This window comes from Daphnia pulex, chromosome 10, assembly GCF_021134715.1.
Source record: "Daphnia pulex isolate KAP4 chromosome 10, ASM2113471v1".
Taxonomy (NCBI): domain Eukaryota; kingdom Metazoa; phylum Arthropoda; class Branchiopoda; order Diplostraca; family Daphniidae; genus Daphnia; species Daphnia pulex.
This window is the reverse complement of record NC_060026.1, coordinates 4779168-4793440: the sequence shown is the minus strand read 5'-3', so window position 1 is coordinate 4793440 and position 14273 is coordinate 4779168. Positions and strand designations below refer to the sequence as shown.

Below are 14273 nucleotides of genomic sequence, written 5' to 3'. Positions count from 1 at the left end.
GATCAATGTTTCCAACCCGAAAAACTGTTTGAACTTGATGAGGCAAGAATGTCAGAAATTCTTTCCAGGAACGACTTAAAAAAATAACCAATTTGATTTTTGATCGATTCCACGAAGAGATTGTGTCTTGCGCAGTATGCAACAAATTCAATAAAGGTTCCGAATGCAAATGGTTTCCTTTTCAATAAGGTTCCCCAAAAAATGTTTGAAATACTGAAACCCCCCGATGGAACCGGGAACTCCACCAAACATTTGCACCCAGAACTTCTAAAACAATTCGATGTATCACAACTTCTTCTGGGTAAATCAGAGATGTGTTTCAAAACGTACTGCTATAACCCAACGGTGTTTTACTTCACACCTCAACGTGTACCAACGCAGAGCTAAGCAGATCTTCTGCGATCAATCATACAATTCCTGTTTACCAGAACTGAAAACGGGGAAATTGCCAAAATTGGCAATCGTCAATGGAAACTGAGTGGGCCAACTTCCAGCGGATCTCCAAAACATGTCCTTCGAATCCCTTAGTCTGATGAGACCCGTTCAACCCTACAGCAGAGTGAAAAACATTTTAAGGCAAAACGGGGCCAGGAGGCAGTAATCTCAAAGGTCACGTCTACGGCGTTGGTGAGAAAGTGTCCATCACACCCAGCGATAACGTGGTTCGAGTGCTCATAGTCTCCCCCTTCACCAGCGACTCATCGGTGCTGAACAAAGGGAAAATCGCCTTCACGAAAACAAAATCTTCGAGCCTACCAAAATACGCCAACTGAATCAATACTGGCATAGCGTTGACAACGAAGCCATGAAGAAATTCCCCTTCGACGAAGAGACCTTCTCCACACTTCCTGACAATGAAGAATCGCCTGATGTCTATCTTGTCGACCAAAAAGATTTGCGAAAACTATCAGACGGCGACCCAGGAAAGGGGAATCTTTCCAACACGAAAACCTTTGCAAGCGGAGGCGATTCCTTACTTCGATCAGCCGAGAAAGAAAGGGATTTCCTGATGATCTTTCGTACAGTAACCATACGCGAAAAATACGACCCAAACCAAAACTCAACTGGAGCAGATCATTTGCCTCCCAGCGCAACTAAGTCTTTCCAACCGTCAACCAACACCTTGGTCGTCCGTCCCGCACAGCAATTCGTCTCCGACAGCGATCTAGATTACCTGGAAACCCACTACCCAGATTTGATTCCTTTTGGTCGATCGGGCTTCAGCGAGGAGAAAAAAATCCCCATCTCCAAAAAGACACTCATTGCCTACTTCACTAATCTCAGCACGCGGAAATTCCAGCAGCCGGATTTCGCCGGACATGATCGCCCACAACTCTTCTTACAACATGGCTTTAGTTCGAGCCAATTAACCTTCCCGAGAAATCAACGCCGAAGGTGAAGCGATCCCTTGCGCCGAAGCGTATTCTAGTTCCACTAGAAAATTTAAAAAAATAGCTGATTACCAGAGCGAATGCATCAAGCGTAAAATTTTAGGGAAGAGAGCACCACGAACTCCCGCCAGTGCCAGAGGCCTCACTTCCACATTTTTACCTACCATAGATAGCCAATCAAATGATGCAACACTTCCAAAAAGCCTCCCAACGAAACTGAGAGGACGTCTGAGCAGCTCACACCAACAACGGGAAAGCTAGCATTTGGCTAACGATCAGCCGAGACGACGCCAAATTCTTCAAAGTCATGTGGTACGCCTTGGGCGCTAAAGAATCCATCCCTAGCCCGAACGCCATACCAAAAGGCACCAAACGTTTCGCCTTACTTTCAAATCATCCGTGGCAGCCGCTCTGAATTTCCAACACATTCTCGAAATCGCCATCGAGGACATTATCGTTTGGAGTTTGTAGAAGTAACGACCTTACAGAAGAGGAGGACTTTTCGGAGCACCCAAAGCCTGGCTGAAAGTTGTGGAAGAACAATCGCGTCTCACCCTCCATACCCACATGATGATCTGACTCTACGGCCAATCGGAGATCGAAAACCAACTGGCTATGACATTAAAACGTGACGTAGACCAACACCAGACCAACATCGAAATGGTTGACCCTTTTACATTCTTCTAGTTACAAAACGACGGACAAGAAACAGATAAAAATGGCGCCCCTTCAATCTCAAAACCTTCAATCGATTCCACTCCAAGCAACACGCTGCCACTAAATCCCGTAAGTGAAAGCTTTTCTGTTTATATGAGATATGTAGATGCCATTAAAAAATGAAAGAACCACATTCTCTCTTGAGTGCAAATACTAAAACCATTCCTCTGAAACAAAGCACTCTCCGACAAACTCGCTCGAAACATTGACACCTTCATCAAAGGTGAACTCAAACTACTCGATGAAGAAACGGAATTCGTGATGCGATGCCCTTTCTGTCGCACCTCGAGGTCGCCAGAACTCCAGGATAGAAAATCGAACAGAAAATTCTCTTTTTCAAAAAATGCAACAAGAAAGTGGCAGTCGGTCATCAAGTGCAAGCCGCACTAGAACACAGCTACAAATGACTAAACAAACCTAAGCCATCCCAGGAAGATGTCGACAATTTGATCTGGCAAACCCTCAGAAGAAAAGATGCTATGTACAGCAAAGAAGAATTGAATCATTGGATGCTCGATTTCGCGTGCATTCAATTGAGGGACAATCTTCACGACTGAAGACACAGGAAGAGCTGTTTCAAAAGCAACAGAACCAAGTGCCGATACGGAATTCCTTCAAACCGTGCACCTGCACGGAAGTGAAAGCGGTGTTCACTCAATTACCGAACACATCCTACGCCACCAATCCACCCTAAGAATCATCCCACCATACAAGCCCCAAATCAAGGAACTCCACATTAACGCAAGGAAAAGAAGACCATTTACATTCCTCACCGAATCCAACTCGTCCATCATATTGGCGATCAACTGCAAAAACTGCACCAAATACGTGGGAGACCAAAAGGTCAGCATGTACTACGGTACATACACGATGAAGCACTCGACGGACTGCGAAAAGGCCTTGGCCGAAGCCATGTCGGCTATCGAAAAACACGAAAACCAAGCCCGATAACAGCAAGAATAAACCGGAGTTGAAAGATGATGTCACTTTACAATCTAAATCATAACATGCTTTCTGTGGATTGTACTGTGAATTGTGGGAATCAGTTTTTGGAATTGAAAATGATTCACGAGACTAAAAGATATCCAATAAACATTTCAAGAGAACGTCCAATTTTATGAATCTTTTCTAATAATTAGGCTCATACAGATGAAAGTGTACAAATATTCCCATTCGAAAAGACGAGATTCAAGGGGTTTAAACTATCGTTAATTGGGGGTTTAAACCACCATTATTAATTGGTGGTTTTTAACGCTAAAAAACGGTAGATTTAGGTACCAGTTTTTGGTACTGCAAATGGGTATCGATTTGTGGCGGTTTTAAACCCCACTTCTATTTTCCAAGTTTTCGACGATTGAGGGTACCACAAACAGGTAAGGTTTTGTTAATAGTGGCAATGAAGATCTTAATTTTGTCGACGTAGAACTGGAAATAGTAGGTATGGGAAAATAACTGAATCATATCAATTGGCGATATATATGCTAGATAACCTTATTAGAGATCCTTGATGACAAGAAACAAATTCTATTAAAATAATTCCAATTGGTCATGAAGCCAATTGCCGTCTACCTCGACATTCTACAAGTAGAAAAGAACAATTTCCTCGGCTGCGTTCTGCCCTGTGTTTCGAAAATCAAGCAAGAAATTCAAACTATTACTAGCCAAAACATTCAATCTAATGGTTTTGGGGCTTTCATCCGAAGAGAAATTCTGGCTCATATCGAAAACAGGTTTCTCAATTTCTCTACAATATATTATACATATTGTTTATCTAATATATTTTTATAGTCAATCCAATAGATTTGGCACTTGATAGTTGCAAGACGAAAAGTTCGTGATTGCCACTAGTGTCCATCCTAAGTTCAAGCTAGACCGGATAACAGATGAAATAGAAATGAGATCTGAAGACGGGAAGTTAGTAGCTCGTAAGATTGCGCTTCTTCAGGAAAATGAAAATCCACGATAAAATGTCAGCATCTATTCGTGACCCTCTAGATTTCACTTCAAAGAATACTGCCACCCTTGACGAACTTTAATTTTTTTTCGTTGATAAAGAAAAAGATTTGGCTATGCTTGACAAATATTAAAAAGTAAAATGCTTGTTCTTGGAAAAGAATACAGCACTACCATAAAGTGCGTAAAGATAAACCGGAAAATTGAGACAAAGAACGAGAAGAAACAATCACATTGCGAAATGAGGATATCCAAAATGACAATCCAAGCAGCAGCAATGTTTCAGAAGTGACGCAACCCACAAACTTAAATATCGGAAATAGAGAGAAAGAAAAATCAATCATCACCAACCCTGTAAAAAAAATTTCAGTACAAGTAATTTAAAAAAAAATATCTGGTATTACAGCAGATTCCCGTAATTCTTTGAAATCCAAGACCATTGATGGCATTTCTAATTCAAGTCCTCCGTTACAACGCTCTACTTTAAAAACTAAAAAACTCAAACATTTCAGCCACCAAAAGAAAAAAACATTTGTCTTGCAGCCTAGTGACACAAATAGCAGTGATGACAATAGCAATAGAACCAAACAAATTCCTCCTAATAGTAGTAACAACCCTTAAAAACGTGGCAGTAACTGCAAAACAACAAATTCCAATTTCTTCTCATCAGCTATTAGCGAAAACGATCAACGAACTCTTTCTAACAAATCGCAAAACAAAATTTCGATGATTTCATGAGACTGTCTCGTTTTTCATCAAATTCCCCACAAATTGTTTCTGATCCTGACAAAAATAAGAAAGGAACCCAAAAAATAAAAACAGTCTCCTTTTCACTATTTCAAATAATCTGTAAGTAATCAAACAAAAAAATCTACGTCAGATTGAGGAGAGCACTTCCTCAGACAAGAAAGCTTTCAATCACAGCCAGAACCCTCGTATCGTTCCAAAAATTTAATGGAAATTGCAAACGAATGGAACCCCTCCCCCAGTTCATCTAACGGAGAATCACCAATCAAGACATCTTTTGGGAATATTGTATCCGACCCCAAAAGGGTACGAATGGAAGGACAGTCAAGGAAGGGAAGAATAAAGTGGGAAAGAAAGGGGTCGGTCATCAGCAAATTGAAATGTTGTACTGTGGAGTCGGACGTGTTTGCAGTCCCTCTTTAAACAAGTGAATAAAAGTTAAAATAATGATCTGACGATTTTTTACGTGATAATGTTATATTTTCTTTAAAATATTTCCGTCCCCTTTCTTATTTCGGTCCTCGAAAATTCATTTGCTTTTTTCTTAATGAAAAGTTTATCTCTAGAGCTATTTATTGGTGCGGTACGCAAGCAACAGTCGTCATTGATAACTTGCGACTTATGCACTAAAAATAATAAAATGTACGCCAAAAGACCCTAATAACGTCAAGTTCCCCATGTTATTTATTACCCACACGTCATATGTAAGAAATTCCACTATTTTTATTTTTTGCCAGTTTTCCCAAAAGATTTATGTCCTGGCGTATTATAATAAAAAATACACCAGGTCCAGTGTTTAAAAAATCCATGCAATTATGTCCCATAATGGTAAATGGCATTAATGTCCATACGTCATTTGTTCCAAGCTAGTTATTCTGAAATTCGGCATCCCTGCAGCTTAGCGCCAGAATTTAATCAAGCCATAATTCTTGATTCAAAAATCCGAAAAGAAAAATGGGAAAAAGAAACGAATTTATTCCAAATGAGGAATGAATTGGGAGTGGAGCTTTCAGTCACAATCAACGGGATTAGTAATTTAAATAAAGATTTAAATTAATTACCATTTTAGTAATTTATTTTTTATTTTTATAGAATTTAAAGTTACTGCTCTTGATCGGCTTAAAAATAAAGCAAATATTGCAGCTTACATGAAAATGTACAGGAAATTGTTCAACGTGAGGAAAGTTGAAGCATATAAGTTTATGCCGACTAGAATTCCCGTAGAAATTTCCAACCAAAACATTAATTGTTTTTTTAGTGGCAATATAAGCATAACTGTTAACAACACAGTTAACAACCATCAAATTCTAACATCTGGTAAGTTTTTATTGTATTTCTAAAATCACAGTGTTTATTTATTTTTTTGTTTTTTCAAAATTTTCAGATGTTCCTGCAGGGGTTTCATTCACCTCAAGCGACGTCAGATACAAAAATAGACCCTTGTTGTTAACTTTGAAGGTAACCAACCGCAAATTAGTTACTTCAATGGTCGGTCTTATCAAGGATCTGCAGCATGTGCTGGCCTGGAGGTCTCAGCAGGACCAGTAGCTCCTGATGTGGATGATGGTGTTTCCTGTAGACGTTTCAGTCTGTAGTGGAGCTCCCATCATAGCGGGTTGTCTAGTCCTTATCTTTGTCAGCACTGCCAATTAATTTTCATTTTTCAAATCTTCACCTTTCTGGTCATTGACAGATGATCCACCTTCATTTTCGCCACCGGAGGAAGATGACCAAGGATCACTATCATCTGCTGACCAGTTGGTTCATGCTGGACTGGTGGTCACTGATGGTGTTAATGGAGACCCCAACGTTGAGGCAGCCCTAGAAATGATGTTGGCAATGGGATTTAATAACGAAGGTGGTTGGCTGGCCACACTTCTTGCTGTTAAAGGCAGAGACATTGGAAAAGTGGTAGAAATCATTCGTTCACCCTTCAAGCACCAGTAGAACCTTTTTGAAGCATTTTTATTTAAGCACTTTCATTATTTTCTTCAAATAGCTAGTACTGTGCGTGAATATTAATCGGTTTTACCCCATTTATTTCTGTTTTCCTTCGTTTTCTTAATATTTTGTAGAATAATTATTAATGAAGCTTTCGCTATTCTTTAAAAAACTTTGTTTGTCGGAAATATCCATTTCGCACCCAATTTCTCAACATATTGCAACGTTGCCCCCTCATTTTGTTACCCTCTCTCACCCCCCTTTTTCTAACCCCCCCTCTTTGTTCTAGAAATCTCAAGAAGCGACCTTTGCTCCGCTGAGGTAGGTCGAAGCTTCTCTCTCTCTTGCCATCTCTTGCCAGACGTCGCCTCGCCCGCATCACGGCAGGTTGACTCTCTCTCTCTCTCTCAGTTTTCTCTCTCCCCTTTAATTGCTATCACTTATGCAAACTGTATTCATTCTATGTTCCCAATACATTGTGAAAAGAATTCTTTTTTGGTTCTTCTAGTCAAACGGGAGGTTTATATAAACACAAAAAAACGCGGTGATTTAATAAAGCTCGTCGCGCAGTTTTTTCTTTGTTTTCTTCGCAAATAGAAAAACGCAAACTAATAAAACCAAACAAACAGGGGATTTAAAATTTAAAACACATTTTTCTTTCTGTATTACAAACATGAAGAAAAGATATGAAGCAAAGAAAGAATTTTTGGTTGCAAATTGTTTGAATGACCAAAATGAGACCCGCTTTGTATAGAGATCGTTGATAAATCAGTCATTCAATAACTTATTTGAGAGTAATTTAAGAGGTCGAATAACTTCTTGTTTGCAAATTTTTGAATAGGAAATTTTCAATCACCCGCAATAATATTGGAGATTATTGATGTGGAGATGTTGATCAAATCAATTGTTAAATTATTAATTTGAAATTGTTTGAATGTTTTTAAAATGAAAACGCAAGAAGATACGGTTCCCTGCAGACAGGGTAATTTGTTTGCACTCTACGATTTCGTGCACCGGCTTGGTGAACTTCCAGTAACTGATTGAGGCAAGGCAGGCAAAAGCAATGCCGGAAGCCATAAAAGCCATGATCTGCCACATTGAACATGCATATGGGGAATGTTTCATTGGATCCAACCAATGGCCCTCTGTTCTGTGGATGTTCAACTCCTTTTTGCCCAGCATTCACCTGGGCAACCGGAGCATTCGGCGCGGCTACTAGAACATTCGGCGTATTTGCAGGTGCATTAGCTGCTGACATAGGATTATTGAAAGGAAAATCGACGAGATCATTATCTTGGTACAAAAACTCCGCCATAGCTGCATCCCATTCGTAATGCTGTGGAGGTGCAACACCGTGACCTCTTGCATGGCCGACTTCTCCAGCGCGACCTCCTGCCTCAGCTCTACCACGGCCTCTTACGCTCTACTCCCACAGAAATATGTCCACTTTCAATAGTGGACAATATTGTCTCAACGAAAAGGAGACACAGATGTCTGAAATTCGCGGACAATATTGTCTACGCAATAGAACATATAAGTCTTATGCTAAAAGTGGGAAATATTGTTCCAACTTTTGAACAAAAAGATAAAACCTTGGCAGTTTTAAACCCTGCCCTGGCTAAACGACAGTGCGAAGGAAATTAACGCCCCCGTCATTAAAGGTAATCCCCTGAAAACTGGCCATAAATAATTGAGTCTCAATGTGGTATCTTGGAAACTCTCAATGTGGTATCTTGGACACCACCTCTAACTCTTTTTTTAATTGCCGCGCGTCTTGGTGGTGATTAGAAGAAATAATCACTTTGGTTATTTGACTTGATTCTTCAATTATGGCTGAAGCCATACCATCATCAAGTAAAGATGTCAAAGTGTAAGTAAATATGTAACCGTTTTTAATTTTGGTGAAAGAGGTTAACAATCAACTATTTTTTTATTTTCGATGTTAACAGCGATGTGGAATCAAGTAAAACTCCCAGTTCTGGAAAAAAAAGTCGATGTTATGAATAAGTTCAAATGAAAAAAGCACAGTATACATGTGACGGATTGCTATCCGCTTGGACGGAAATAATATACACACACACAACACGATGATCAGCGAAGGGGGCTGTATTTAACAAACGACGAGTCAGTTCAATACGGCTCAATACACTTGACGATGCGATGACACCAAAAGTGATAATCTCCGTTATCTTCGGACCTGCCGTGGATCCCCTCCGCACTCTTGATTCTCCCTTTGTCGTCTGTCCTCACTCGTTCGCCCTGTTGCCATACTGCCATCTTCTTCTTCTCTTGTGCGGATGCACAACAGTCCCGTCCGGCCAATTACGCATCTTGCTGTTTAGAAGACGGGAATGGATGATCAGCTCCGTGCAACAGGGTGTTGTGGGCCTTTCCGCACTTCTTGCATTTCACGTCAGTGCGGTCGTAGTTTTTTCCGTAGTGACCTTGAACCAGGCATTTGAAGCAATAATTGTTGTCAGCGCAGAGAGCGGCACGCTGGTTAACCAACATGCGCTTGAAGGTGTTGCAATACTCGAAGCGGTGACCTGGATCCGCGTTGCAGACAGGACATTTTGGAGCAGCGATCTTTCCTTGGAACCCGTTGGTCAACACCTTCTGGCCACTATAGTTGCTGCTACCGGTCTGACCATAGTTGCTTTGTTGACGTGGGATGAAGTTCAAGGCCGGCTTGTTTGCGTTGTTTCCGGGGGTGGAGAGGCGAATTCCACGATATTCTTCTGCCCCAACGGCGATATCGATCCATTTGTCAAAATCTCTTAACGATGGCAAACTCGGCCGAAGCGAGTAGGCAAATTTACCCCAATTGATTTGTAGTTGAATTGGTAGTTTTGAAGCGAGCGACGTAATTACAGTAGAATACGTGAACTCTTTCAAGTGATAATCTGGAACGCTTGATACAGCATCTCGGACGTCTGCGGCGAGACTGAAGAGCGCATTGAAATCTCCAGCCTTAAACGGTTGGACTTGAAGCAAGTGCTGATTATGCGCCTGCATGATTAGACCCGGATTTCCATACTTGCTCTCTAATTCTGTCCACGCCGTTTCAAACACGTACGACCCATTGAAAATGTGGCCCATTCTCTTACGGATGTCATCCATTATGCTGTCTTGCAGACGTCTTGAGTCCGGAATATTTGCGTCGCGAACGGTAGCGTGAATGCCGTGTGCGAATCTCTGCCATTTGCGTGGGTCCCCGTTGAATTTCTCGACTACGATTTTAGGCCAGAGACTGGGTGGAGCGAATGTCGTTGTTTTTTCACAGGACTGTGGTGGTCGAGACGATTGTTCTATGGGTTTTATGACGCTCTCTCTTGGCGTTTAAGAATGGATGGGGCCTCTGCCAACCGCTCCTTCCAGTGCATTAGCCAGAATTTTTTCACGTTCGATTGCCATTTTGAGATCCTCTTCTTCTCGTTCACTTTGGCGGAGCAGATCATCCATCTTGCGAGAGTGCTCTACCCTCTTCCTTTCGAGTTCGAACTCGAGCTCGATTCTTCTTCTTTTCGCCTGGTTGGCCTCGTCAGGGGCGTTCCGGCCACCTTTGTCTCCATCCAAGCCCAAAACTAAAGCGCCAATCGTAGGTTGTTGGGCAGCGTTGTTACTTTGAGCAGTTTGCACACCTCCTATGTCGCCTTCTTGATTGCGACTCCTGGCAAGTCCCGAGACGATTGGGTTTTGGTTTGCGACTTCGTTTTCGGGCGCTTCATCTGGAACTTCTTCCGTAATTGGTTGTAGATTGCGGCCAGCGTTCGAGTCAGTGACATTCCAAGCTGTTCTGTTGGCCACCACCTGGGTGTAACCTCGAATGGCAAGCTGCGCCTGTTCACTTAGTGCAGCTACTTCTTGAATATAAGTTTCCGTGGCTGCTTGCTCTTGTTCATCGAGCCCGACAGTGATAACGTACTGATCGTTAACTGCGGTGATACGCTCCAGCACACCTGCGAGAGTTGCTGACAACATTTCGACTTCGACCCGCGACGCTCGCCTGCTGATCATCCCGTGAATTCGCGTGACGAGGTTCGTGTGCTCACGTTTCATGGTTGTTCGAAGCCTAAACAAATCCGCGGCGGCCATTATATCGAGGTTGTCCATGATTCCAGACCGTTGAAGGCGTGGTTAACGATAGTAGTCAGCGAGTTGGTATTTTCGAGAAGTTGGTTCGAATTGATTCGTTGGTTTGTTCGTTCGTAGGTTCGATCTGGGTGGGTGAGAGAAAGACGTTATTGGTGGCTGTATGAGTTATTGACAAAACTAAAAAAACGGTTTTTTTTAGTTATTTTTGTCTCCGCCATTTTATGTTTATAGAACCAAATAAACGCTAATGGCATGTAAATTTAATATGGAAATGAAGATAAATCATTTTTTGATCGTTAGGAAAAAAATTATAATTTTAGATCAATTAGTTTAGACAGTATTAACTTTTAAAAAAAAGTGTCTAAACCGGGAAATCGGGACAGCTGTTTTTGACTATTTTGGGACAGTTACAGGCCAATCAGCGTACAGCATTTTAAAGAGGCTTGATTTCCTGACCTGGCAACGCAGGATATCCTACTGCTTCATAAGGAATTTTGTTTATATAAGAAAAAAGGTTCATTAACAAAATAATCAAATTGAAACATTTATAAACTCAAAGAGTCTATGCAGTGGAACACTTTTTCAATTTTTTTCAATTTTATTAATGAATTTTAAGACGAAAACGGAGGACGTCCCTCATCACCCACCCCAGTGTCCTCACTTACCCCAAAAAATAGTCTCCTCCCATAAATCTGAGTAAACTTTAAAGGTCTTTTATGGGGAAATGGTTCATTATAAAATTATACAAAAAATATGGGGGGTACATTACAATAAGGAATACATAAAAAAAAATTTTAAAGTAATTAAATGATTAGTTTGGGAGATATAGGGGGCAAACGAAACCCGTCCCGTCTTATTCCAGTCTCCCCTACTTAGAGGACTGCAAAAACAGCGTTTTTGCATAAGGTCCTGTCGGGCTTCCAAAGACTTTCGGTAGGTACTGTATGTCAAACTGAGCGCTAGATGGCTACATATTTTCAAAAAACGTCACTAGTCTCATACGTTGCCAGTATTCAATAGCCGTAGGCCTACGGATCATTATTAACATTTTGTACTTGTGTCGTTTGGAAATTAATTCGTCGGGACATATGTCGTCGGGACATAAATTGTTTGGAAATGAAGTCGTCGGGACATCACAGCATTGGATCTTATAACCACAATTACCGGAATTTAAAGCAATCGGTTACATTTACTTTCGGCACGCATGTCGTTGGAATAATTCGAAAATGGGAACTATGTCTCTTTATGACAATTTGGAACCAGTGACGCATTTAAGCTATCGCCATTAGGACTTGCGCCCTGCTCCACTATTTATTTCCCGGCTAGTTATCATATCTTATTTCGTTGGTTTTTGTTTAAATAAAGCTGATTCCGCTTTAGTTCACCCAGCCACCACCGCATACAAATTGCGTTTGGTTGTGTATGCGGCGGTGGCTGAGTGAACTATTGCGGAATCGGCAATATTTAAGCTGAATAACTTTAGAACGATTAAATATATTTGCAAACGACTTTTAAATTCTTGTAAATTATTATCTGGAGTATTTTTTTAGAAAAAATCAAAATTTTAGGACCACTCCATTACTAGATATAATGAATTTACGGAGGGACATTCCGCCATAAGGTCCCTTGTAAAACACCTTTTGGTGGCTTGATGAAATTTGAGGCATTGTTCCTCACAGTTATTTTTATTACTACATCATCACATCGTTAATGCTATCATATTCAAACTTGGCAGTATAATTAATAAAAAGGGAACATTCCTTAGCTGTCAAAAATTTTTTATTTCCGTATAAAAATTCGCTCTATTTTATTACATTTTCAAGTTTTTACATTGTGGTTTTAAATTTTTTTTATAGCAAAAATTTATATTTCTGGGCAGGGTTTTTACTATAAATATAGTACAAATAACATAGTTCATGAAAACATCTTGTGTTGCAATTTGTTCCCGGTAAGGCGGTAACCTCCTTTTTCATATCTTGAATCTACTCGGCGGCCACATCGCGCCGCCGCATCGTCCGCATGCTTTTTTTCTCGGCGATGCCTGGTGATGCCATCTGGCGATTTCATAAACCAACTCATGAGTCACTGTAACAAGCATAGTCTACTGGTTCCAAGCCACGGTTTTAGGTCAACAAGAAAGCAATTCACTTGGTCTCAGTCTCTTAGATAATTTTTTTCCTGTTAAGGCAAATCGAGTAATTTACAACGGGTAAGCGATATAAATTTTTGTATCTAATTGTATCTAATTAATTCGACAAATGATTCTGTGTCGCTGAACTTTAATAATCTATATTTAATATTGCTGTCTTATACACACCATGCTTCCTGTATCATGCCACATGTGCCTTTCCAATTTCTTGAATAGAATTTCACCTTTAAAAATTCTTTTTTACTGATAGGAAACATGAAAGTTCCACCAAACCAGTCTGAGGAACAGATTGTCAATAACTCTGTTGATGGCAATAATGCAGATTCTGATGATGGATTGAATGATGGCCCACATTCACCAAGTCGGGAAGGAGATTTTTCAGAGTACATGTGGATGGAAAATGAAGAAGAATTTGAAGAACAAATAATGCTGCAGTTGGAAGAAGAAGCACTTGTACAACAGTGTATTGATGATGTGTGTGCAGAAATGGATCTTTACATTGCCTCATTAAATGATGAAACAGCTAATGGAAATGCTACACACAATGGTTCAGCAGCTGATGCTCTTACTCAGGAGCTGCAGAACCTTACTGTTGATGATAATGCTGCACAGGTATTTAAAACTGAAGTAATTTTCTGTAACAAATTCTATAATCATTTTTGTAATACAGTCGAGCAAATTAAATCCTGATGCTGCAGAGTTTGTCCCACGATTTGGGTCTTCATCATCGTCAGTCACAAAAAAGGAAGATGAACTATAATTAAGTAATTGACTGATGATACTTGCTATTGAAACTTGTTTATCATTTTTAGCAACTGTGCATAATCGAGTGGAATCTCAACAGTGTACTTTGATGCAAGGTGTATGGCTTAATTATTATAATTTTTTTTTTGTATGAGGTGACCAGCTTATGTTGTTAGTGATGTGAATATCATAGCTTTTTTGAATTTGGTGCCTTGATTTTGTTTTTCATCTTATCTGCTTTTCTCCACTATTTCCAGGGTTGGTGTTGATGTTAAGATTATGTTGGGTATTTTTTCTCCTTTTGTATTTCCATGTATCCTTTATTTCTAGATTGTTGTGTACCTTAACTCTTGTACCAGAGCAAACATCTCGACTCACTCTTAAAAGGAACTCTAATCTTTGACATTCATAATTTCCTATCATGTCGAATTGTACTTTATCTGTATGTAAATAAATTGTAAATTTAAAAACAATAATTCGTATTTGATTTGTATCGGTGAAACATTTAAAATTTTGCCACTGATATTAATTAAATG

At 40.2% G+C, this 14273-nt stretch overlaps 1 protein-coding gene across 1 annotated transcript; it reads left to right on the top strand.

The window, feature by feature from the left end:
• The first annotated feature begins 12837 nt into the window (after nucleotides 1-12837).
• Nucleotides 12838-14210, top strand: LOC124204942 (polyadenylate-binding protein-interacting protein 2-like). Its single transcript, XM_046602190.1, has 3 exons — nucleotides 12838-13053; nucleotides 13244-13605; nucleotides 13664-14210. Exons 2-3 carry the CDS (start codon nucleotides 13249-13251, stop codon nucleotides 13751-13753), a joined length of 447 nt encoding a protein of 148 aa, XP_046458146.1. The 5' UTR covers nucleotides 12838-13053; nucleotides 13244-13248; the 3' UTR covers nucleotides 13754-14210.
• Nucleotides 14211-14273: the final 63 nt, after the last annotated feature.

Bases quoted from the DNA above. Each gene is read 5' to 3' on its own strand.
- LOC124204942 (XM_046602190.1), top strand. From the start codon at position 13,249: ATGAAAGTTCCACCAAACCAGTCTGAGGAACAGATTGTCAATAACTCT. The intron at 13,606-13,663 runs GTATTTAAAACT...TTTGTAATACAG, and splicing joins TTGATGATAATGCTGCACAG to TCGAGCAAATTAAATCCTGA.